Consider the following 27537-nt stretch of genomic DNA (forward strand, 5'->3'; position numbering starts at 1 on the left):
TAAGTATGCAAAAATGGAGTTCCAGCATTGGATAAACACTGGTAGGTGTAGACCCTCTTCTAGCTCTTGGGCAAGTCCCATTCATATGGTCAAAAAGGGTGACACCGAGTGGCGGGTGTGTGGTGACTATAGACCGTTGAATGCTGTTACCAAACCGGATAAATATCCCATTCCCCATTTATATGACTGCTCCAGTGAATTACATGGTAAAAAAATCTTCAGCAAGCTTGATCTTATTCGTGCTTATCAGCAGATTCCAGTTCATCCTGAGGACATCGAAAAGACTGCTGTAATAACTCCCTTCGGTTTGTTCGAATTCATGTTCATGACTTTCGGCTTGCGTAATGCTAGCCAGACCTTTCAGAGATATCTCAACCAAGCCTTGAGCAATCTTGATTTTACCTTTGCTTATCAGGACGATATTTTGGTATTCTCCAAAACCATTGAAGACCATCACACTCATTTACGAGCAGTCTTCGAAAGACTTAGAGAATTTGGTCTTCGCTTAAATCCCGCCAAATGTGTTCTTGCCGTTAATGAAATTGATTTTCTGGGTTATCGCATTAACCATCGTGGTATATCTCCTATTCCTACTAAGGTTGAAGCCATTTTAAGTTTCCCCAAGCCTTCTACGGTCTCTCAGCTTCGCCGCTTCTTAGGCATGGTAAATTTTTACCATCGCAATATTCCTACCGCGGCCTCCTCTCAAGCTCCTTTAAATGCATATTTCAAGGACTCGCGTAAAAATGATCAAAGTCCTATCATCTGGACGGATCAGTCTGAACGAGCTTTTGAAAAAGTTAAACAGGAGCTGGCTAGTGCAGTCTTACTAGTCCATCCCCGCGCTGGTGCGGAACTCCGTGTGGTATCCGACGCCTCTGACATTGCGATTGGTGCTTCCCTCGAACAACTGTCTGAACCGATTGATGGGACGAAGCAGTCCTGGGAGCCTTTGGCATTCTATTCTCAGAAATTGTCCCCTCGGCAGACTCGATACAGTCCTTACGATAGAGAATTGCTAGCCATTTACGAGGCAATTAAATACTTTGAGCATTATCTTGAAGGTCAGGAGTTCAAGGTTGTGACCGACCATAAGCCCTTGATCTACGCTTTTCTTCAGCGTCCAGACAAAGCTTCTCCCCGGCAATCTCGCCAACTTTCATACATTTCCCAATTTACTACGTGCATTGAATACATTAAAGGTTCAGATAATGTGGTGGCTGACTGTTTGTCACGTATTGAGTCTCTCTCTCTACCCATAGACATCTCTCTAAAACAAATTTCTGATTTGCAGAGCAAAGATGAAGAACTGGCAGAGCTTATTAAGACACCCCATAAAGACTTCTGTTTTAAAACCTTCGACTTTGGTCCTGACAAGACATCTTTATATTGTGATGTCTCTGGCGACTCCATTCGCCCCTTTATCCCTTTGCCATTACGGCGCGTGATCTTTGATCGTATACATAACGCTGCCCATTGTGGAACCAAATCAACTGACAGGCAAATTCGCATGAAGTACATTTGGCCCGGTCTGCACCGTGATGTTGCACTATGGTGCAAAACCTGCTTAGATTGCCAGCATGCCAAGGTTTCTAGGCATGTCAAATTTATTCCTGAACATTTTGTAACCCCTGATGGTCGTTTCGACCACGTACATATCGATCTGGTGGGCCCTCTGCCTCCAAGCAACGGCTTCCATTATATTTTGACAATGATTGATCGGTTCTCCCGTTGGGTAGAGGCCATTCCAATCCCGGATAAATCTGCCCAAACTGTTTCGCGGGCCTTTTATGATACATGGGTCTCTCGTTATGGGTCTCCCAAAGTTATTACCTCTGACCAGGGTCTTGAGTTTGAAGCCACCTTATTTAAAGCCTTACTTAGCCTTATTGGCACTCAACACATCCATACGACTGCTTACCACCCTGCGGCAAACGGAATGATCGAGCGTTGGCATCGTTGCCTTAAAGCCGCTTTGAAGTGTCACAATGACAAGAATTGGACGCGGACCTTATCCACGGTTCTTTTAGGGTTGCGCTCTCATGTTCGTGCTGACACCGAGGCATCGCCTGCCGAATTCTTGTTTGGCACGACACTTCGCATGCCTGGCGAATTCTTTCTTGAAGGGGATTTTACTCCTGATCCTCGCACATTCGTTGAGGAGTTTCGTGAGTTTATGCGACTCGTCAGGCCTGTTCCAGTCACACATCACCACAAGAGGCGCGCGTTTGTTTTTAAAAATTTATACGAATGCTCCCATATTTTCTTACGCAATGTTGTTGCGAAGGCACTCGAACGAACCTATTCCGGACCTTACAAGGTTGTTAAAAGACTGTCCGATAGGGTGTTTGATATCGATATCAACGGGAAAACGAAAAGCGTCTCGGTTGAGCTACTTAAGCCGGCATATCTCATGTCTGAAGACTTGATAGCTGATACACTTGATAGCGACCCTCCTTTAACCACCCCTTCGAGTCTAGCTGGAACCCAGGACTCGAATGGTGCTGGCAATTCGCCAGTCACCTCATCCAGTTTGGCTGGAACCCACGACTTGGACGGTCCTGGCGATTTGCCAGTACCAATGGTTGAAAAGGTTTTAAAAACTTACGCTCGTAAAAAGCAAGTGAGATTTTCAAATATATAATTTTATTAATCTTTGCATATTATAGTGTTTGTAACTTTGTGTTATTCTAATGTTGCTAATGCATAATTTTATTAATCTTTGCATATTATATAATGTTTGTGACTTTGTTGAATTGTAACGTTCACACTAGGAGGGGAGTGTGTGGGGACTTGTATCGCCCTCTCACTCACTCCGAGAGTGGAGTGGAGGCTGTCAATTGTCAGGATGGATTCGATCCATTATGGCGAATTAGGTTGCACCTGAGTCGTGACAGAGACTGGTTGTAAAAGTCGTTGACTTCCACGTGTCTAAGCTATGTAGCTGTTTTCTTGTACGATTGGTACAATAAAGTATTGTTACCCGTTAACAAGTGTATTATTTTGGTGTTTAAGAGTATAGGATCTCTCGTCTGGTGACTACAAAACCTACAACGGCTTCTTCATCTTTGTCTGTAACTATTATCAGGTCTCCATTTTTTCCTTGTCGAACATTGTGAATAATTTTTGCCTCCTTTCTATTTTTTAACCCTCCTTTAATTTCCCTTAGTACTTCGCCATACTCTCTGTTATGGATGCCTATTATCAGAGCCGTTGTCTCCTTTTGTCGGTGTTTTCGGGATTGAGTGCTCACGTTCTGGTTTGCCAAATCATTGGCGCTATTTGTATAGATAGTAACCGATACATCTAGTCCCTGGTAGATTACTTCTAGCATTTTTCTGAATCTGGAAGTCTCCATTTTCTCTATTTTATGTAGGGCTATTTGCTTTGGCTGATTGCATCAGTGATGTAGGAAGCATATAAACTGCCCATTGTTCCACGGCAATGCTAATTCTATCCTTTCAATGTTCTAAGTATCGAATTGTGTGATTTCCCAAAAATTATTTAAGTAAGTCTTTATTAATACGCTTAAAGATTTCTGAAGTTTACAGTTTTACTGTCAGATCTATAACTATTTAAAGATAGAGTGCAATATACCAAAAAATGAATGTAAAATGGCGACATTAATGGTGCCAAAACTTTCAGGTTGAAGACCTCAAAGTTTTGGCACCTATCTATATTTCGTTTGAAATAATATTTCCTAAATTGATATTTACTGAAATAGTGACGTAATACCCAAAAAAAATATATTTTACTTAGAAACAAATACATTTAATATAGTCGATAATAAATTAACTTACCGTGGTGTACATGGCTCCGAACTGCGGATAATTGGGCGGCGCCCCTAAAGCATTAAAGGCGGTAAAGAAGTAGGGCTGAGCGGCGCCGGGCGTCGCCAAGATCTGTTGCGGCTGTTGCTGCTGCTGTTGCTGCGAGGCGGCGTTCGGTACCGGGGAGGTGGTGCCGTCGGTCGCCCTGCCGCCCGTCTGGAACCGCCCGTCGGCGGCCGTGGCCGGATAACCGCCCAGGGCGGCGGCCACGGTCGGGTCGCCCCGCACCGTCGCCAACGTCGTCGGCGTCTGATAACCCATGTCGTAGTAAGAGGGCTACAGGGCACACAACACATACAGGAGTACATATTACCACGTTTTCACTCGTTAATTTTTGGTTTTTTTTTGTTTGTTTGTTTACGTTATGCTCTGGAAAGGTAGGAGGAGACCTTCTGTTGCCGTATAAAACTATGACGTAGCAAATATAAAAGTCTTTGCCTTGCTTTACCAGAGCAAGCCATTAATCTAATCAACCAACATCCACCTAACAAAAGCAACCCTATATTTCTTTTTAAGATGTTATTCAAAAAAAAAGCGAACAATTAACGTCTTTGGACATGCTACAGATAAGTTAAGTTCAGACTATATTATTTGAGGTTGTGGTCCTCGGTAACATTAAGGGTGCGGCTAGCTAAACATGTGGAAGCAAATACTACAGTAAAATCGTACCATTTATTCATATAAACCCAAATAGGCGAGGTCAATAGAGAAAATCGAGCCGATTTACTCTATTGACCATGGTTCAAGTTTTTTATGACGATGAAAGTTAAGGTCTTTTCTAATGGGAACTTCTGTTCATGACATTTCTTTAAATTTTGTGTTGATCTTTACAAGGTCTAATCAAGGTTAAATGTTGAAAACCTGCTCGGTGTCCGTTAATTCAAATTTTCAATTTTAACGTAATTTCAAACTTTTTTTTGTAACAATAAGAGGAAGAAATTTTACACCTGAAGCGAATTTTTAAGACTCAAAGCAAAGATTATGAGCCTTGAAAATTGAGCTCACAATTAAACGAAAAGGTCGCAAGAAATTTCAGCATTTCATTTAAACGTACCCAAGCAACACATCACATATTACCGTTAAATATATATTTATTCAACGAGTTTTTAGTAAACTTTTGGTTTTGGTATATTTATCAACCATATACAGTCAAGATATATTTATTAAACTGTAGGATATACGTATAAAGTCCAGTGCAACGATATATTAGAATGGTCACCCGTTAAAACACCAGCATTCCACCTGCCAAACAATGTCATCCACCATCTATTTACATTGTTTGAGAAGTAAAATACTGCTGTTTTGACGGGTGACCATTTTAATATATCGTTGCACTGGACTTTATCATAATATACCATTCTGTTAAAAAAGGGAGAAAATTTCGACATTTAAAAAAATTGACGCGTGATGTACGTATCTAGTTTTTAAACTCGATTACTACACATCAAATATTTAATAAAATTCTTCTGAAAAATCACTGTTTTTCGTCCATATCATTCAATCTAATAACGCTGTTTTTATACTAAACATTTAAATATAAAATTATATCGAATTTAAATAAACAATGTTATTAAAGTAAATATTGCAGAAATGTTTTCTGCAAAAACATTGTTTTTCATCATCCCTTACCGGGTAAAATGACTCCGAAATCACCTACAGTAGTGGAAAAATGTAGAGCAACATTTAATAAGTTGCTAAAATAAAATACTAGATGATGATCTCGCGGTAAACATTTATCTGTCGATATTAAAAATAGAATTGTTGATTTATACAAAAGTGGTCAAAAGCAGATTGCTATTGCAAAGACATTTAGGTTACATAGATCTATCGTGTCTCGTATAATTAAGCAGTTTCATATGAATAGCGATTTATCTGTTAAGAAAAAGTGAGGGAGACGTAGAAAAACCACTCCATATACCGATAAACAAATTATCAAAATTGCTAAAAATGAGCCTTTTCTGGGATCCAATAAGATAAAGCACCGCATATCCGAAGAGCTTGGAGTAAACGTGACTTGAGGACGGTGAGAAATAGACTATTAGACGCCAAGTTATTTGCCAAAAGACCTGCCAAAAAACCGCTGCTGTCAAAAAAAAATAGACGTTCCCGTTTAGAGCATGATTGGAAAAAGATAATCTGGAGCGATGAATCTAAGCTTTGTTTGTTTAAAAGTGATGGAATTGTGTATGTTAGACGCCCTGTCAATGAAAGACTCAACCCCAAGTATACCTGTCCAACAGTGAAACATGGTGGTGTTGCAGTAATGGTTTGGGGATGCTTTTCGGATTATGGTATGGGCCCCCTGTATAAAATAGAAGGTATAATGGACCGGTTTCAATATAGGGACATATTAGAGAGCCAAATGATTCCATATGCTGATGATACTACTAAGTTTTTAAGACATTTATTTCAACAGGACAACGATCTCAATCATTCTTCTCGGTTCGTAAAAGCTTGGTTCAGAAAGGAAAACATTAATGTAATGGAATGGCCTTCACAATCCCCCGATCTCAATCCAATTGAGAATCTGTGGGACATTTTAGATTCCAAAATCAGAGGAAAATCTTATAAAAATTAGCAAGAATTGTTTGAAGCGTGGGTGAATATGGATCCAGGGATTATTTCTAAGCTAATAAGATCTATGCCAAAACGTTGTGAAGATGTAATTAAGAATAACGGTTACTTTACAAAATATTAACTTATGTATTTTTTTTATTTATTAGAAATGAAATAAAAACGAATTTTAAAAAATGTTCCTTTACTTTTTTCCACCTAAAAAATAATTTTTTAATACAAAAATACTAAGGACAAGGAAACATGTTTTTTTTTCTTATAATACTGAATTGCTTGTGTAATAATAATTACTGGAATTAATTTTACTTCTGGTTTACATTCACTGTTTGAAAAAATTAAGTATTTTCAAATGTTGCTCTACTTTTTTCCACTACTGTATATGCCACTGTGTAGCATACGATATACTTGTCATACACGTATATATCTTATAGTACAATAGTACAGAGGAATCTAGAAAAAAATAGGAAATGTTTAGAAGCTCATTCCCTTAAACGCATTTTGTAAACGTCTCTAAATAGTATACAATATATGAACTTTTAAAAAATGTAATAAACCTTCTTGTTAAACGTGAATAAACCATAAACAGAATAATAAATTCCTCAATCTATTTAACTAAATTATTAATTATTATATACTATTATTAAATTCTTCACGGACATTATATCCGATATTTATAGTAAACCAAAAATAAACGTGTATTTAACTATCGTGTGTTGCTTGGGTAAGTATCATTCCAAAAAAAAGTCTTCAAGATCGATACCGTTGCTTTGGTAGCGGCGTAAACAAATTTAGTGCGCAACCGAGCCGACCAACACGTGCTGTACCTTTCCTTAGCTAGACAAAGTCTAACTCCTCTATCGTCATATAAAACTTGTGTCTTTTTTTGGCACAGAAAGCCTGTTTTCTTTACAGGAAGTTGAAAATTAACCTTTCAACTGCCTGGAAGTATTTTTCTATGTCTTCAGAAACTTGCAATCATTTATTTATTTTTTTTAAATTGAATATTGATACAATTAGTCATTGGTTTGGATTATTGATTAAAACCAAAAACTAATAAGCAAAAAGAGCCTGTTTGAATAATTTACTTGGTACAAACCCAAAGTTTTGCAAAAATTTGCTCTATAGAGACCTGAAGGTTAGTGCCAAAACCTCGACTTTGTCTAGTAACAATTAGCACTTATTTTACTGTAATATAACGCCTAAAGGATAAAATGGATTTAGGTTAGTTTCAAATCTTAATGCTATTAAGCGAGTGAAGAGGGGTTATATGCATCGCCTACCGGACAATTTCCTCGATTGTTTTCAGTCATTCTTTTATCTTAAAATTTGCAAAAAAAAAATAAGGAAAAACAATCGAGCAAACGTCAAGCAAATGGTTCCTCCAGTACATCTAATGAAACCCTTAAGGAGTTAATTCGAAATTATAATTTGTTGTTTATTATCACTGTATGCAATTGAATAGGGACTTGAACAATTGCTAGTTTATTGGAAGTAATAAACAACTAATTATTTGTTTAAATTGCTTTACAGTATATGTATAGGAGTGTGCACCGAGTTAAATTCTGGATTTCTAAGCATTGTTTCTTAAATATTACAAATATTTTGCATGTTTTGTATTTTTAAGCATAACACAAAAAGGCAATTAATATACTGGATACAAAAGGAGTTTGGGACAGTTTGTTCCAGACATTTTAAATAATTTTAATTAAGTTATCTTTTTATTTCTCCAGATATTTGTGAGTATTTCGAGCATTTTTCAGGTAATTCAGATTATTTTGAATTGTGTTCAGGTATTTCTTTTCTGTTGCAGTGATTTTAAATTTATTCTTCGAATTTAAATTAATTTCTTATTTTTTCCAATGATTTAATTCCAATTTTACGGATTTTTCAAGCATATCAAGCCATTTTCGTTTTTTTCCCTGAAATTTTAATAAAATTTCTATTTTCTCCAGATAATTGGATCAACTTTTAAAACAATTTCAGACTTTGAAAGTAATTTAACATTTTTTCCAGGTATCCCTTACGCTACCCGATGTCACAATTGTGACTTCCTTATTTACTAGTGTTATAAGGATCAAAAAATGTTTAATCTGGGTTGAGAACCGTGCGACATGATTGTGAATAGTGCATTTTATAGGTGTGCACGCGCAAATCGTTTATTTTGCATATGAGTGCATTCTTGTCATAACCTGAAAAGTTTTAGATTATTTTCAACAATGGCTCGTGCAGGTAAGTCATTATTTACTTATAGAATTTAGGGGAAAGAAGAAGTGCTTAATATTAAATAGGTATAATAAACTTCAATTAAGTGTATTGTTTTTAGAGATTGAAAATATCTTTAAAATTGTTGATTCGAAGAATGGTCTTGTATGTTTGACACAATTGTGAGCCACGGGAGTTAACGTGGTTTGGTTTTAATTAAGTTGGCAACAATTAATTCTTTGTTACAGGAAGATGTAAGGAAATTATTGATTTGGACCATCTAAGGGATGACGAGGAGGCATTGTTCCAACTTCTAGACGAAGTTGGGTCGGATTTAAAGTTTGAGGATGAAGAAGATGAGTTTGAAATTCACGAAAAGATCCCAATAGTAGCACCAAATGAAGCTGATAGCTCTTCAGATTCAGAAGATGATTTACCCCTCAAACATTTCCAGACTCTCCAGTGGAAGCATGGAAACTTTAGAAGCAAGGATTTTCCTGTAAAAGAGGACACTATACTCCATCCATCGTAAACAGTCCAAACGAATATTTTGCTAAATATCTGGATAATGATTTTTTTGAGTCAACCGCAAATTTCATTTCCCCGTATTTCTTGCAACAAAATGCAACAACTTTACCTCTCAAGAAATAAAGAAATTTTTCGGAATGAATGCTTTTGATGGGATGTATTCATCTTCCAAGGATACATATGTATTGGAACAGAAAATATAAGTTCTCATTAATTGATGGGGTCATGACCCGACAAAGGTTTTACATGATACGTGTAAATTTACATGTCGTTGACAATCTTAGCGTATCAGAAGAGGAATAAAAAAAGAATAGATTGTGGAGAATACAGCCGGTAATTGATTTGGTTCGCAATAGATGTAAAGCCATTGAAATGACGAACATTATTGACGAACAAATGATTCCTTTTTTGGGAAGATATCCAGTTCGACAATTTGTTAAAAATAAACCAAGAACAGTGGGACTGAAGAATTTCGTTCTTACGACATCCGACGGACTGGTATTGGATTTTGAAATCTACCAGGGCAATACTACCCCACTAAAAGATAGGGATTTAGGCTTGGGACCCTCAATAATATTGCGTCTAGCAGAAACATTACCTCAAAATAGTTACCTGTATTTTGACAGATACTTTTCAACTATTGCTTTGATGAACAAATTGACGAGTTTGAATATAGATGCAACTGCTACAATTATGTCCAACAGAGTGAAAGGGTTTGATTTTACAAAAGACAGTTTAATGAATAGGGGAGAGTCAGAAGAAGTTGTTAGAACCGATAATAAACTTTGCATTACAAAGTGGAAAGATAATAAATCTGTTTTAATGATATCCACAACTTTTGGAAGACCGGAAACTGAGGTGCAAAGATGGAATAAAACAGAAAAAAACGTTCAGGCATAGCATGCCCAGCTGTTGTTAAACCATACAACGAAAACATGGGTGGTGTAGTAGAAGTTTGCGATGGAATACTATCGATCTTTCTTTCGAACCCTGAAATGGACTCTTAAACCCATCCTACATTTATTCGACTTAGTAATAGTAAACAGCTGGATGGAGTATCGAAGGGATTGTTATAGTCAAAACCTTCAAAGCAAAGATATTATGGATCTTTTGGAATTTAGACTTAACCTTGGGGAATATCTGATTGCCGGTACTAAGAAGCGTGTATTGGAGGAAACAGAATGCCAAGAAAATATAGAGAAAGAGACTAGCGTTGAAGGAAATGAAATAAAAAAGAGAAGAATGCCTTCCAGTTTGCCCTGTGCAGACAAACGCTTTGATGGTTTGGAACACTGATCAAAGAATTAAGAAATGAAGAACCCAGTTAAGGGTGCAAAAGTCGGTCCAGAATGCGATGCCTAAAATGTAATGTTTTTCTTTGTTTAACCAAAGATAAAAACTGTTTTATTTCATTCCATACAAAGTAATAAATTTTGTTTCACAATTGTGCTTTTCTAATGTTGGCTCCCTAGACACACAATTGTTTACTCCCTAAATCCCTCCCTTAACCCTTTCGAATATTTTTTAAAATAATTTTCCGTACCTTTTGACCCAACTTTATCGGCGTAAAATAAATATAAACCCCAAACTCAATTTTTTTTTATCTCGGTACTGTAAGGGGTATTCAAATTGAGGTTTGAATTCATTAAGAACCTTTTTCAGGCTACTATTAATAACTTCCAGGCATTTAAATTAATTCTTTATTTCCTTCAATGAATTGGAGTAATTTTCAATTCTACAATGCCATGCCTAAAATGTATTGCAAGCCATTTTCTTGTAATTTAAATTAATTTCTTATAGTTTAGAATCATTTTACGCTTTTTTTCCAGGTATTTCAGACCATTTGAAATCTCCTCCATGTATTTAAATTAATTTTTAATTTTCTCCAGAGATTTGGACTCATTTCATGCATTTTTCCAAAATTCCAGACTAATTTTAATTACGTCCAGGTATATTACATTAATTTCTTATTTCTTCCACTGTATTGAAATATATCGTCGGTTTACTGCCAAAGTACATTTTTACGTTTAGTGCACTTTCGTAACCAAATTTTGTATATAAATTTACTGCATAAACCAGATAAGCGTTGGACAATGGAAAGGTGCTAAATGATGTAGGCTTGTTTTGGTAATTATTCAGTTCGCTCAAAACTGTACCGGTCAAACAGGGTAAGTGCACATTTAACGCAAAATGTCAAGGATATTTCAACTAAATTCCAGGCATTTCATATTTATTTCTGAAAATTAAAATAATTTCTTATTTATTCCAGAGATTTGAAGTCATTTTATAATGCATTTTCCAGACATTTCAGGCCATTTTAATTTTTTTCCTAGAATTTAAATGAGATTTTTATTTCTTCCTAAGAAGTGGAACAATTTTCAATTTTATTCCAGGCATTTCAAGCCATTTGAAATTTCTTCCCGGTATTTAAATAATTTTTTTATTTCCTTCACAGAAATTTCAGACCACAATTCAATTTTGTTTAAAGTGAACTTTAAATTGCTTTTCTATGCACCTTTCCACATTTGCTCCCTAGAATCTAACAGTCTTTTTTCTTGCAACTTTTTATGCTTTTAAATCCAGACTCTTAACCTAAACATATACCTTTTGGTGCACATAAACAAGACAGATACTGTATGCTATTTGTTAATCAGTCATTGGCACCTGCACACCTTAAAGATCTATGGGTGCAAACGCCTGAAGAACTGACGTTATGAAACGACTTTCCCGTGATACACCCACAAAAAGCAAAATAAAATAAATAATAAAACTCACCATGTGGGGCAACCGTTGCTGCAACATTTGCACATCTTCGTAGGAATAAACGGGTTGCTGGAAATAGGGCATCTGTCCCATAATATACGGGGTGCTCATCACGGGGGCCGCCACCCCCGGAGGGATGTTCGACATCACACTTGTCGTATTTTTCGCTACGAAACGAATGATTTTGTTTTCAATATTGCATCAATAAATTTAAAACATTTTTTTTTTGTAAAGGGGTTTGTAAATCAGGATGCCATAGGTCATCTTGGCCGTTCAAACCGCTTAATTTTCCGCCCATTTGCTAAACTAAAGAAAAACTCTTTGTTTAACTAGAAGGGGGAGAAATTTGCTGTTTGTGGCTCAGTCTCGTCATCGAATCATCATATTAGTTAAAAGATCAATCAATCAACTTCATTGAAAACTCCCCAATAATCAAGAGAGATCATCAAACTTACCAAGAGTGGCCGTAGACTTACTGCTACTAATGGTAGACTGACTGAGAGATGAGAGGGCGCCACCCGCACTAGAAACGGCCGCCGCATTATTCGACGTCGTACTGGAGGTACCGCTGACCACCGTCGCACTCGATACGCTGTTGTCGTATGAATTCTCTTTGCTGCCCAATTTACCGGCACCACCACTTGAATTGTAACTGCTGTATTGGCTGCTCGACGAGTAGCTCGAATTGTTCGTTAAACCTGATTTGATGATTTGGTTAATAACACATTGTCTAACCGCCATTACTTTTAATTTTATTAAAATCTTATATTGTACATATTGTTTCGCATAGTATATAAAATACCTAAATTAATATCAATGAACCTTCCAGTCAGCATTATTGCATTATTACGCCTGACCTACATTTATTACTAAAACCAAGTCACCGATTGTAAATTAAAAGTGATGAATCGACTATTGTATTTACTATAAATACGCTAGGTGAAATTAATAAAATTAGCATTAACGATCACGTTGTGTCTCATTTAACATCCTGCAAAACCACGCCATCAACAATAAGACAACCCGCAGTACTCGTCACCATGCTGCCAGTGACGTACTAGCAACAAATCAATCAAGGTGCAAGACAACATTGGTCCTTCGAGCAAAAAATCCAGCTTACCAGGGTGTATTGTTTGCCTGAACTGAGCAGGGTAACATCAAGAAATACATTCGAGAAGATAGCAGTGGATAACAGGAATCTATGGCCAGGAGAAAACTGAACAAGAATCAAAGACAGAAGAAGCGTGAGGAAAAGCGGAAGAAATTGATTTGCATCTGTTCAGACTCCATAAACGTCCAACTACACAAATCCGGTCTACCAGTGACACCGACAATTGAACAGTCATTTGAATTCACTATTTGGGACCAACCAAATTCAACGGGAAGGTGCCGCCGTGACAGATATTCCACGTACGGCGAACCCGCAGTTAGTGACACCAAAAACAAAACGGGAGCTCACAAAACCCGAAGAATCAGCAGCATTCATAAGAAGACTAGAGGCCAGGTAGTGGCTAGTGGGAGAAAATTGTATGATCATTAGTTAACTGAGGATTACATATCTTTCTCGTTGTCGAGTTAACGCTGGCGAGAAAGATTAATACAATTTCTATGGTTATTTCTATGCCCGTTAACGCTGGCGGAAGTAAACATTGATTTGGTCCTATAAAACCTAATAATGTTAATAAAAATTTTAAACATTGAATCAACAATCAAAATAAGTAAAAATATTCCATTTAAAAAAATATGTATATATAACTATCATTCTTTACAACTTTATGTGTGTCCCTGTATATTTCAATTGATCGCCGATATATAGATTTTTAACGACCCTGTAGCGTTTTATTTTTTTTAGTCCTTATGTTCACTAACGCTCCATTGACATTTCATTAATTTCAATAATTACATTAATAATTTCAGTCAACTTCTTTTATTCATATTTCTTTAAATTCACACGGTCAATGACACATTACTACTGTAACGCATCACTCTCCTGGTTTAATTATACATGCTTTCTGTTGACGGTCCATCATTTCTCTGATTGGCTGATATTGACAGCTCAGGCGACAGGTGAGATCGTGATTGATTGAGTCGGTACTGCGTCCATTTTTTCGAGGACTTGTTCCCGTGTTGCAGGTAGGAGCGCACGTAAAATGCCAGTTTTTTTAATTTCCGAAGTGATCTAAATCATTAAGTAGATTGCAGATGATACCTTTTAATGTATAATATCGTATAGTATCCGATATTTGAAACCAGTTTTCTGGAGTTGCTTTTAAATTAATCAACTCAAGTTTCATATACCATATTATTATGCTTTTAACCTTAATTAAAAAGGTTTTTTGTTTTTTTTTTTAGATGAACGGAAAACAAGAGAAAGGTCGTAAAACATTGGATGCAAGAGCCATGGAGCTTGCGGTTAATGCTGTTACAAGCAAAAAATTGGGGTATTTAAAAGCGTCAAAAATATATAAAGTTCCAAGAAGTACCCTTGTTGATTACGTAAAATCAGACAAGCCAATAGAAGTATTAACAGCTACGAAATTAGGAAGAAGACCTGCGCTAACCAACGAAATTGAAAATCTGTTAGTTACATATTGTTTAGATATGGAAAAACGGTTTTATGTACTAAGAGCTTCCGATATTAGAAGGCTAGCGCTTCAGCTAGCTATCCAGAACGGGCTACAACACCCTTTTTCTATGACGAAATCAAGTGCAGGAAAAAAAGTGGCAAAAAGGGTTTTTAAAGAGACATCCTGAACTCAGTTTTAGTAAGCCACAGGGTGTATCGGCAGCTCGCATAAAAGGGTTTACTCGAGATACGACCTTCAAAATTTGGAATTTTTCATTTTTCGGGTATACCCCCCCTGTATCGACTTTGCGGATGGTCTCGTTGGATTTAGAATGACGAAACTAAGACAAAACCGTTGGAATTTTACCGATAGCTCCCATAGAAGCCGAGATATCGACCTTCAAAGTTTGGAATTTTTCATTTTTCGGGTATACCCCCCCGTATCGAATTTTTTCACCAAAAATTGATTTTTTTCGAAATCAAACTAAGTATACCAGCGTCCTATTTGGGTCACCTAGATTACGAAAACACCGGGTTATAACAGGATCCGAGCAGAACTAAGGGAATGAGAGCACTTTGAAAATGTTAAAAAAGTCGTTTTCGACGTCCGTTTTTGAGGCCAAAAATGGGCATCAAAAATGCCATATCTCAGCTATTAGAAGAGCTACGACCTTGCGGATGGTCTCGTTGGATTCAAAACGACGAAACTAAGACAAAACCGTTGGAATTTTCCCGATAGCTCCCATAGAAGCTGAGATATCGACCTTCAAAGTTTGGGTTTTTTCATTTTTCGGGTATACCCCCCCGTATCGAATTTTTTCACCAAAAATTGATTTTTTTCGAAATCAAACTAAGTATACCAGCGTCTTATTTGGGTCACCTAGATTACGAAAACACCGGGTTATAACTGGATCCGAGCAGAACTAAGGGAATGAGAGCACTTTGAAAATGTTGAAAAAGTCGTTTTCAACGTCCGTTTTTGAGGCCAAAAATGGGCATCAAAAATGCCATATCTCAGCTATTAGAAGAGCTACGACTTTGCGGATGGTCTCGTTGGATTTAGAATGACGAAACTAAGACAAAACCGTTGGAATTTTTCCGATAGCTCCCATAGAAGCCGAGATATCGACCTTCAAAGTTTGGGTTTTTTCATTTTTCGGGTATACCCCCCCGTATCGAATTTTTTCACCAAAAATTGATTTTTTTCGAAATCAAACTAAGTATACCAGCGTCTTATTTGGGTCACCTAGATTACGAAAACACCGGGTTATAACTGGATCCGAGCAAAACTAAGGGAATGAGAGCACTTTGAAAATCGTGAAAAAGTCGTTTTCGACGTCCGTTTTTGAGGCCAAAAATGGGCATCAAAAATGCCATATCTCGGCTATTAGAAGAGCTACGACCTTGCGGATGGTCTCGTTGGATTCAAAACGACGAAACTAAGACAAAACCGTTGGAATTTTCCCGATAGCTCCCATAGAAGCCGAGATATCGACCTTCAAAGTTTGGAATTTTTCATTTTTCGGGTATACCCCCCCGTATCGAATTTTTTCACCAAAAATTGATTTTTTTCGAAATCAAACTAAGTATACCAGCGTCTTATTTGGGTCACCTAGATTACGAAAACACCGGGTTATAACTGGATCCGAGCAGAACTAAGGGAATGAGAGCACTTTGAAAATGTTGAAAAAGTCGTTTTCGACGTCCGTTTTTGAACACAAACATTCAAGGGTTCTCATCTTACGAGGTAAAAGGCAAGTTGGGACCTTGACGACATCCGAAAGGGGAGTTCTTGTTACTGTAGTGACTTCTATGAGCGCTACCGGAATATATGTGCTACCTATGCTAGTATTTCCTAGAAAAAATATAAAGCCTGAACTTCTAAATGGAGCACCGCCAGGAACGATCGCCAGATGTCATCCTTCCGGTTGGATTCAGCATGATCTGTTTACAACTTGGTTAACACATTTTATAAAGCATGTTAAACCAGCAAAGGGCGATCCAGTGGTTTTAAAATTAGACGGGCACTACCCTCATACGCGCAACATCCCTTTAATTGATTTAGCAAGGGAAAACTATGTGCATATTTTATGTCTACCTCCTCATTCGACACATAAGATACAACCCCTAGACGTAGCTTTTATGTCTCCATTTAAAACATATTATACATTGGAGATTGAGTCATGGCTCAAAAATAACCCAGGAAGGGTGGTAACTCACTATCAGGTCGCTGAGCTGCTAGGGAGAGCATACCTACGTGCTGCAAGCGTTGAAGTGGCCGTAAATGGTTTTAGAAAATGTGGAATTTTTCCGCTCAACAGGCATGTATTCCGAAACGATGATTTTGCTATTCATTCCCAACGTGAAAGAACTCCGCCCCGACCCCAACAACTTGATGAGAACAGGCCAGAATCGGAGGAAATAGAAAGCGAAGATGAAATACCTCTTATCTTCTATGAGGGACAGGATTAAAACACCTGATGCTATCCCCACAAAACCATTAATTAACAGCTTGACCACTCCTTCTACATACAGAAAGTTGGTAAAACCGACAGATAAAGTCCAGTGCAACGATATATTAGAATGGTCACCCGTCAAAACACCAGCATTTTTGTGCAGCAGACAGTGTTTGGCAGGTGAAATCGTGAAAATAATATATCGTTGCGCTGGACTTCAGCCCTATGCCTAGTTGCTCGTACACGTCCGGATCTACGAATAAGCGAGGAAGACGTGGCACTACTGCGTTTATAACTGGATCGCCTTACAAATCAGAACTGGAAGAAGCTTTAAACAAAAGAAAATTAAAAACAGTTTCGATTAACACTGCCCTTAAGGGTCAAAACAGAAGCACAAAAGCTAAACCAAAAAAAAATGGTAAAGGGAAGGGAAAAGCTAAAAAACCTCTCACCTCATCCAGTAATGATGACACTGATACTGAGTTGCAGTTAGTAGACAGTGATGATGATATGGACAGAGATGCCGAAGACGCCGAGTGTCTGTATTGCAATAATTTTTATTCAGAGGACAGAGCAGGGGAAAAGTGGATCAGATGCAATCAATGCTTTCTTTGGTGCCATGAAGAATGTGCAAAAACTGACAAAAATCTATGGTTTATTTGTGGGATGTGCTTTAAGGTTTTTCATAAAGTTTTTGAACGTATTTTCAATTTAATATTAATAAAAATCTAAACAAATACCTATGGTTTTTATTTTAGACGTTTAAGTTCCGAATGTCGGATATATGCGATATTAGGAACACCTACTGTCCGATATAAGGAAGCCAATTTCAAAATAATAATTTATGCACTGTTATGTTTTTTTTTTAACTTTTGTGAAAGTTAGAGCCAGTTAGAGCTATTTCGTGTCACATAGTGAAAGAACATAGGTATATCATCCTAACCGTTTTTAACATGTAATTAATTTATGTGGTATGTAGGTATTTTTTGTTAATTAAAAGAAAAAAGTATCCGATAATAGGCAACTTTCCTCTACTATTTTCCAAAAAAAAAAAAGAAGCGAAAAAACTTAATTTTGGTAAATAATATGCTCTATATAACAGATATTTCACAAATATTTTGTGATCTTTTATAGTAATATAGGTTTTTAATTTTATTATTTATAAAAAAATGCACTAATATCCCTTTAATACCAATAGCAACGAGCGCAGTTGCCAAATACCCTTGAGAGAGGCTCGGTCGATCTTCAGTCGAAATTGACAACGTTGCCGTTCTATCTCGAAATTTTTCGATTTAAAGAAGCAGTTTTGTTTATTAAATTAATTTTACTCTTTCTCTTGCCTTATAATAACAATAGTTTAATTTTTTTGTTACAATTGAGTAACCACTGGCAACGTTGAAAACTATGCATGTTTATCATTAAAATATCCTCTCTACCCGTGTGTAGACAGTGCACTCAATTAAAAAAAGCCAATATTTATTCTAATGCATTCAATGTTCTAAGATATGTCTACTCTAAGGAGATATGGCGTGTTAGTTTATACTGCAATAATTGTACGTCGATGTTTCCTTAAGAAAACGGATGATTTTTTCAATTTAATATCATGATAAATTTGCAATTTAGTAATAATAATAGAATAAAAAAACACACATAAATAGTACTCACCAGTATTAGCACCATAAGAAGTCGGTCCTTGGGCGGACGAGGCGTAACTCTGCTGCTGCTGCTGTTGCTGAGCGGTCGGTTGGTACGAGTTCGCGTTCTGATAGGCGGCGGCCTGCGTCGCGGCGCCGGCGTACGCCGCGTTCGCGCTCTGCGTCGGCGCCGAGTTTTGGCTCGCGTAACCCGAACTGGCCACCTGTTGGTAACTCGTCGCGGACGGGTTGACGTAGGAACTTGCCGTGGTCTAATTCAAATTTATTTATTATTAGGCCCTATAAGGCGTGTGTTCAATGTGAAATTTTAATAGCAAATGCGAATACGCCACTGACTTTCTTAATATTCAAAGATAATACTAGAGGTGAATCAAAAAGGCCTTACAGTTACCTTAAAGTTACTCTACTTAACCACTGGATAAAGTGAGAGGCAACTATGCAAATAGTAATATTAGATTTAAGTGAATGTAGTATAAAAAGCAGAAAAGTATCACAAATAAACTTGAATAAATTTAATCATTATTCGGAGTAACTTTTTTCTAAAATAAATAGGAGGCAGACTTGTGAATTCAACCTCCGATGCATTAAAAGTGCTAATTGCATTATACGTTTTTGTGTCATATGAATATTCTGGAATTTAGTGTAGACGAAATACGTTCATTTAAAATTTTCTTTCATTCAATCATCTTCTGGTACTTCTAGACTATTCACGAGCTTTTGACTTGTTAAATCATGATGTTTTGTTGAGTATTTTGGTTTATATTGGTTTTCGGTTTAATGCCCAATCTATGATTCAATCTTTTCTAAGTAACAGGACGCAGAGGGTATTAGTTGATGGGAAGTACTCTGAGGTAATGACTTTACACTCAGGTGTCCCATAGAGAAGTGACTTGGGCCCCCTTCTTTTCACAATTTACACGTCTAATTTAATTGATGACACTCAAATTTTATACTCTTTTAAGACAGAAAATGCGACAGAGGCTAACCTTAGAATAAATACGAATCTTCGGGCGCTTTGTGAGGTGTCCGCAGGTCACTTGCTGAGGTTAAACCCCTTGAAATCGGTGGCTTTATTATTTTGTAATGATAAACTACGTGAAAATATCTTGAGTCAGTTGAATCTAAGTATCGGAAACGCTAATATTTCTTTTAAAAATTCCACTAAAAACCTGGGTTTAATCTGTGACACTAAACTAAAATTTACCGAACACATAACAGCTTGCATTAAAAAATCCTACTGCGCCCTTAAATCTCTTTCTCCTCATAGGCATTACTTAGAAAAGAAAACTAAAATTGAACTATGTGACGCACTCGTACTACCACACTTTAACTTCGCGGATAGCGTTTATGGTCCTTTTCTGGATACAACACAGGCCCGGAGAGTGCAAAAGGTTCAAAACTCATGCATACGTTTTATATGTGGCATAAGACGAGGACAACACGTATCACATAAGCTTAAAGAACTAAGCTGGTTGTCAATGTTTAATAGGCGTGTACTGCACTCGGCTTGTCTGTTTTATAACATCATTAAATTTCAGTGTCCTGATCTATCTCAGTAGGAAAAATGTTTACAGAACTGATGTTCATATAACTTTTTACTTTTTACTTAGTACTTAACAAGGAACTTTTTAAAAGAGGATTATCTTATAACAAGCATCAACCGTAAATAAATTTCAAGTTACTCATTTTAACACATCTTTATCCTGTTTCAAAAGAAGGATCAGACAGCAGCTTCTCAGTTAATGAGTTCTTATGGGCGTTTATATGCATTTCAGAGAAAATAAGATTTTTTTTTCTGACCAGAGCTTAATAGTTTTACCGTGTACTACTCTGTACCGCTTAACATAATGGACCGAGGCATCTAGCTTTTCATTAATGTATTGGGTTTATTAGGCTTAGGTTAGGTAACTAAAAGTACGGCTTAGAATTTTTCTACGGCTTTAACAGCCTCCCCTTTTGGAGAGAAGCTGACTATAAAGGCCATTTGTTTTATTTAAATATTTGTTTTGTATTTGCAAAATTGTTGGAACAATAAAATGATTTATTATTGTTATTATTATTATTTTACATTTTCACAACAAACAGTATTATTGTAAAGTCACCTAGAAAAAGAGTCTTTGAAATGAAACCAATACAAGAGCGGTTAGAGGACAATCCTTATACTAAATTAGAATTTTGCAAAATTATGATGGGACACTTTCAGACTGGATGTTATTTTCAAACGAAGCCACTTTTATTATTAACAAAGAGGTACGTGGGTAGATGCTGATGCCGTTTTAAAGTTTGAGCCGCCAGAATCTTATTATGTGGTCTTTGCAAATATATATCGCGTAGCTTTTTTTTCAGCTAAACTGGCAAAATTGTCGTTACTATGCTGAAACAAATCCAAAGTGGGTAGTCGAGCAGCATACACAACATCAAGCAAAAACTAATGTTTGGACTGGAATCATTGGAGATCGATGTATCGGCCCAATAATTTTGATAACAATGGTGACAGATTTTTGCAAGATACATTGGTACCAGAACTAACACGACTATTTCCTACTGAAATTATATTTTAATTTCATGTTTTGTTTTTTGCCTAGTTATTTTATATCTTTTATTTATATCTAATATATGTACAGTGCCGGCCAAAAGTAGAGAAACTTTTAATTTATTTTCTAATTTAATAATCTATTCAAAATTTTTGTGACACCATGTATTAAAAATGTTTATCTTAGCCTAAGCCATAAATTCATACCAAAACAGTTTGAATATTTTTCACAGGAATGTAAATAGTAAACAATGTTTTTTTTACTTGAGGACATAAATAGAGAAACTTTTTGTATTAGATATTTTAAATTAAATAGGTCTCGTTTGAAACGGTTCGTTTTCGATTGTGAAGAAGCCTATTTAGTATTATTAAAATGCCTCAAGGTATAAATTTATCTGAACAAATAAAAAAACTTATAATTGAGAAGCACAATGCGGGAGTGAAGCAAGTAACAATCGCTAAAGAACTTGATCTTCATAAAAAAGTGTCATTTGTAAACAAATCAAATTGTGGCAAACTAGAGGCACTACTGCCAGCATCTCTAAGCTAGGTAGAACCAAAAAAACAACATCCGCAACTGACAAGCTAACTAGACGATGTTCTATAAGAAATCCATTTTTCTCCGCCGAACATATAAAAAAGGCATATCCCAGCATTTCCCTTTCAGTTCGATCTATTCGAAGACGTTTATGTGACGCCAATTTAAAAGCCAGGAGACCGTTTTCGACAAATTCGTTTAAGATTCGCAAAAGAACACTTACATTGGACCTATAATCAATGGAAAAACGTTTTATGGTCAGATGAAAGTAAGTTCAATTTATTTGGGTCAGATGGGTTAGACGTCCCGAGAATGAAAAATTCAACCCAAAGTACACTATTCCCACAATCAAACATGGAGGCGGTAATGTGTTTGGTGTGGGGATGTTTTTCCGCGGGCATGGCGTTGGTCTATTGATGAGAATAGATGGGATCATGAATAGCCAATATTATCTAAACATCTTAAGGAATAATATGAGGATAATTTGCCGTTAATTTGGAAATTCCAGCATGTTAACGACCCCAAGCACACTTCTAAAATTGTTAAAAATTTCCTAACCTATCAATAAATTCAAGTTCTGAAGTGGCCAGCTTAAAGTCCAGATTTAAATCCCATCGAGAAATTGTGGGAGCACCTAGACAAAAAAGTTCGACAAAAAAATCCGAATAAGTTCCGAAATAAAGACGAATTATTCTAAGTCCTAAAAGAAGCATGGAGTGAAATTTCGGGAGATATTATACACAATCTTCTTGAATCTATGCCAAGACGGTGTAGTGAAGTTGTGAAGAATAACGGTTATGCCACAAAGTATTAGTGTGCTTTTATCCACATTTTGTATTAAAAATAATTATGCTATAAAAATAAAAAGTTTCTCCATTTTTGTCCTTAGAGAAAATATATTTTGTTTGCATATTTTGTAATAAATTATTTGTTTTCAATTTTTTTTTTCTAATTATTTTCGTCACTACTAGATATAACCATAAACATTATTTACAATTACTTCGAATTAGTTTTAATAAGAAAAAAATAAAAATATTAAAAGTTTCTCCACTTTTGGCCGGCACTGTATGTGTGTGAAGTCCTAAAACCTCTATAATTTGTAAGTAGTGCTATTTCTGTAAAATTAAACGTTTGAACTAGGATAACTTGGATTGGACGGAGAGGCACAATCGAATATCCAGCAAGGTCAGCTGAGCGTACTCCATTAGATTTATTACCTTTCGGATTACTTTAAAGGTAAAGTTTATGCTACATGACCTTATCTTGTTTTTAATATATTTATTTTTACAATTTTAACGATATTAATTGAAGAATATGTGTACAAATTTTGAAACCTATTTTTCGTATATAAACGTAAAAATGATTAAGAAATTCATTTCTTTGCCAAAAAATATAATACAAGCTTGTACAAGTCATTCATCTTTGAAAGTAATAAAAAACACGCAGTTAGCACCCTCTACAAATAAGCTGAATTAAGGACAAATTAAAATTTCTCATGTCAAAAAACCCCAAATATCAATTTTCGATTATATTTCTTGATTATATTAAATAAATAAAAAAAAAATTGTGCAGATGAATACTACTTAAAAAGACCTTTAATTTGGGGCATCACAAATGGGGTAGTGTCATTTAAGATTTAAAAGCATGAGGCCCAAGGGATTGCTCACAATATGATTTAAATTAGCTAGTTCGTATTTCCCTTACTTATAAAACACTTCTAACAAACTTGGTTTTTGTTACTTTTTTAATTCCAAAGATATTCGCATAAAAAATCTAAAATTGACTCTCTGTATAACAGGTTTAATGCACCAGCAAAGTATAAAACTAATAATTATTAAATAACCGATAATAAAAAACTTACTTGAGTGGTATTATAGGCCGAAGGCGTATAATTATTACTCTTAGATTGATACGAGTTGTAATTCGCCTGCGAGTTATACGACGAGTGGGCGTCGTTCGCTTGCTTGTTCAAGTCTAAACCGGAGGGCGTCGTTACGGTTGGCACCGACGTCGTCGCCGACCCTTGTGACGCGTTGTGTTGCACCTTGTTGCCGCTGTTATAGCTCAGATGCTCGGACGATTGTTGTGGAATGCTATCACTTGACAGCTAAAAAAAAAATTAGGTCAAACTGTATTACAGGGCTAAGTACTACTATGCGACGTCAATATAGCAAAAAATTAAAATCAGTTTGCCAAAATAATCTTTGCAAAAGATCCTCGAATCCTCGTCCCAAATGTTACTAACGAAGAACTCGTTTGAAACAGTGGACAAAGTTCGTTTTGGTTCCGATGCGTCAGTCTCGTCATCGATATCATCATAAAACAGTTAAAAGTTGTTGAATGTAGTCGTTGATTTTTCCTCTAAGAGACTTACTCTTTACCAAAAATACAAATTTGGTCAAAGTCTCGAACCTACAGTATAGCACAGAATTAGATGAACTTTTTAAATCATTAAGTTTAAGTAGCATTTATAGTTTATATGTTTTAAATTAATTCGTAAATAAAGTTTAATTGAAACACAAGTAAAGTATAATATTTTTATTTAATTTCTAATATAATCCTATTTATATTATTAAAATAACTAAAATAAAGATTTTTCATCAGGACAAAATTAGAGCAACCCAATATTGTTTTTCAAATTAAACTGTACACAGATCTACAAAAATTAATATTTCCACCGCATCTTTTTGGCATTGAAGCTACCAGATTGTTTATTACGCCTTCATTTTACGGAATTCCACGCTAAATAGACTTCTTCAAATAAATGATCAGCATTATGTATTTGTGATCGATGAACACGTATTTCCGCTATTTTCCATATATTTTCTATGGGATTTAGGTCTGGCGATTGCGGCTTGAAAACATTAATTTTTTCCTTAGTGTGTTTTGGGTCATTGTCATGTTGGAATGTGAATTTTAAGGGCATTTTCCATTCCGCATAAGGCAGCATTATGTTTTCCAATATATTAACTGTTAATTATGCCCCTAATTCTGTAAATACGATCTATTCCATCAAACCAAAAAGCAGCCCCACACCAAGATATTGCGTTCACCATGTTTTACAGGAGTTGCAACGTACCTACATTCTTGCATCCCTATTTTCCTTAGATAAGAAGGGTTTTTTGGCTAGTTATCTTGCTGGTAGTCCGGAAACCACTAAACAACGTTAAATAGTCCTGGAATAAACGTTTACACCAACTGCCGCTTATATCTGAGTAGAAGACATTCTTGGATCATTTATAATAAGTCGTTTAATGAACCTGTCTTTTGTGGTTTTTCTTGGTCGATCACCACACTTAAACGTCGTAACCCTACCACAGATTAGGTAATTTTTAATAGTTTTTAAACGTCTTTTCGAACGGCAAATGTAGTTAATATCATACTTGCTTTTTCCTAGACAAATATGCATCAATAATTTTGTGCTTTAGGTCCAGCCAATAATGCACACGACGCGGCATATTTTAAATAAAAACCTTACAACTGCACAGTTTCTCACACCTATAACACTAAAACCATTTGGTTTTAAGTTGCTCTAATATTGTCGCAGTTGTTTTTATGGTCCTTTTTTTACCTCGACTTCGAAGCGAAGAAAAACATATTCTAGATAGAGTCTTGCCTGGCAAACAAACATATTTTTATGAAAAATTTTCTAGATAATTTAATATAACAATTTATGCAAATATTTTAAAAGTTGCTTTAATTTTGCCCGATAATGTAGTCTACATGCATCTATCCGTAGATTGCACGTCTTAAATTCGATGTCTTTAAGGATGTAAATGTTAGAAACTGTTGATCAGGTCTGATGATACCTGTAGGGACGATACACCACTAATTGTAATAACAGTTCGAGACTGACCAAACTTGTAGTTTTTCAGTGAAAATTTTAATTTACGACAAACGGGTTAAACTTACGGCTTGCGATAACGCCGAACTAATACTGCTCTGGGTACCGTTTTTCGTTGGGGCATTGTAAACGGTCTCTATCGCGCTTTGATTGGGTCCCGCGGTACCCGACGAGTTTAGGTCCAGCCCGCTCGTCGGCGTCGAATGGGAATTCCCTTCCAATACCGTCGAACTATACATAAGAAAACGCATTAAAACCACTAAATTAAACCACATTAAGGGAGTTTACTATCTTCTTACTTTCTGGACGTATCAGTTCCGTATTTCACCTCCGAGGCGGCATTCGATTCGAACGAATTATCCATGAGATCCAGCGCGCCGAATTGCACATCCAAATAGGTAATACTGCTGTTCAGATCCCCGGGCATCTCTACAGCGCTTGCCGGTATCTAGAATTAATAATTCAATTTTTAATCATGAATTTGGAATCTCAGAAGCTATAAATTATACTAGAATGAAGAAAAAATAGATCTTTTTCTAACTTGCAAGAGAAAAAGAACTTCCTTGTAGACAACTTTTGATTTAATGTTGCCCTTAGTGAAATCCTTACTATTAATTTACACAACAAATGTCAAGATTATGGTACAGGAACTATTATTTGTAATTTGTTGTTTTATGACGAAATATCATATGTATATAAAGTATGGGAATAAAGTGATACTTTACTTGTCTAACTGGACAAGTTATGAGAAAAAAACACTATTTACAGATGATTCAAAGGAAAGAACTTTTAAGAAAACCAAACAGTGATATAGCAAAATGGGGAAAAGCTGAATTCGAATTTATATATCTTAGTCTCAGTTTATAAATTAGAAGAGTATGGGAATAAAGTGATGTTTTAATTAGACAAGTTGAGAGAAAAACACTATTTACAGATTGAAAACCTGTATATATACACTATCGGCAAAAAGTGGAGAAACAAACACATTTTTATTTTTTTTTGTTTTTGTAATATTTTGTTTTTATTTAGAAAATAACTTTAATGGGGCACAAGGGAATTTTACTTTAGATTTTTTACACTTTAACGGGATCCAAGCGGAAAATTTATAATTATATATTTTAATAAAAGGCAAAACGTGGAGAGACAATTTATTTATTTACATTTTCCATAGAGTAGAATTAATATTCGGTTGCAAATCCCTTAGTCTTAATAATTTCTATAGAACATCTAGAATTCATTGACAGCATTAGTTTGTTAATATATTCTGGACTTATGGTCAACATATTTAATTTAATTCTTGAAATAATTCATCCTGGATTCTGAATTTAGCCTTGTTCTTTTATCGTAGACGTCGAATTCTTCCCAAAGATTTTCTATAGGATTAATATCCGGGCTCTGAGCAGGCCACCTCATGACATTAACTTTATTGCTAGCTAACTACTGTTTTACAAGTACTGAGGTATGCTTTGTATCTTTATCGTGTTGAAACGTCCAGAATAATGGCATGTTGTCTTCAGCATGTGGGAGCATTTGCTCCTCAAGAATGCGCAGATATTCAAAACCATCCATTTTATCTTCCACATGCATTAATGGACCAACACCTCTTCCTGAAAAACACCACCACACCATAACATTTCCGCCGCCATGTTTTATAGTGGGCAAAGTGTATTTAGAATTAAGTCTACAACTCTTCGGACGTCTTACCCACTTTAAAACATCGGATTCAAACAAATTGAATTTGCTCTCATCTGAAAATAAAACATTTTTGCACAATCCATGAAAGATGATCCCTCGCAAACTATTGTCTAGCAGTCCTGTTCTTAGGGGAAATAAAAGGTTTCTTTGCTAGATCCGCTTATACAGTCCCATTTTACTAAGGCAATACCGAATTGAGAGTGATTCTTCTAGAAATTCTTGTTTAACACTATTAGCTGAAGCAAATGGGTTACTGATTACAAACCTCTTAATTTTTATATCTTCAGCATCATATCTTCATATTCTTGATCTTCCGGTCTTGGGGGGGTTTTTCATAGTTTTTCTGATTTTCC

General features: G+C 35.9%; 1 protein-coding gene across 4 annotated transcripts in view; it reads right to left on the reverse strand.

Annotated features, from left to right (window-relative positions):
• LOC126738262 (protein lingerer) overlaps positions 1–27537 on the reverse strand; it is a 66490-nt gene that overhangs the window by 15565 nt on the left and 23388 nt on the right. For 3 of the 4 annotated variants that reach the window (XM_050443504.1, XM_050443501.1, XM_050443502.1), the window contains exons 10-16: positions 25789–25937; positions 25558–25720; positions 23507–23752; positions 18585–18825; positions 12353–12595; positions 11910–12064; positions 3801–4106 (exon numbers count right to left, since the gene is read on the reverse strand). In XM_050443504.1, the coding sequence (XP_050299461.1) occupies positions 3801–4106; positions 11910–12064; positions 12353–12595; positions 18585–18825; positions 23507–23752; positions 25558–25720; positions 25789–25937 (1503 nt within the window). The remainder of the gene's footprint in view (positions 1–3800; positions 4107–11909; positions 12065–12352; positions 12596–18584; positions 18826–23506; positions 23753–25557; positions 25721–25788; positions 25938–27537) is intronic. The other variant, XM_050443503.1, reaches the window with a different exon arrangement.

Source organism: Anthonomus grandis, chromosome 7 (genome assembly GCF_022605725.1).
Source record: "Anthonomus grandis grandis chromosome 7, icAntGran1.3, whole genome shotgun sequence".
Taxonomy (NCBI): domain Eukaryota; kingdom Metazoa; phylum Arthropoda; class Insecta; order Coleoptera; family Curculionidae; genus Anthonomus; species Anthonomus grandis.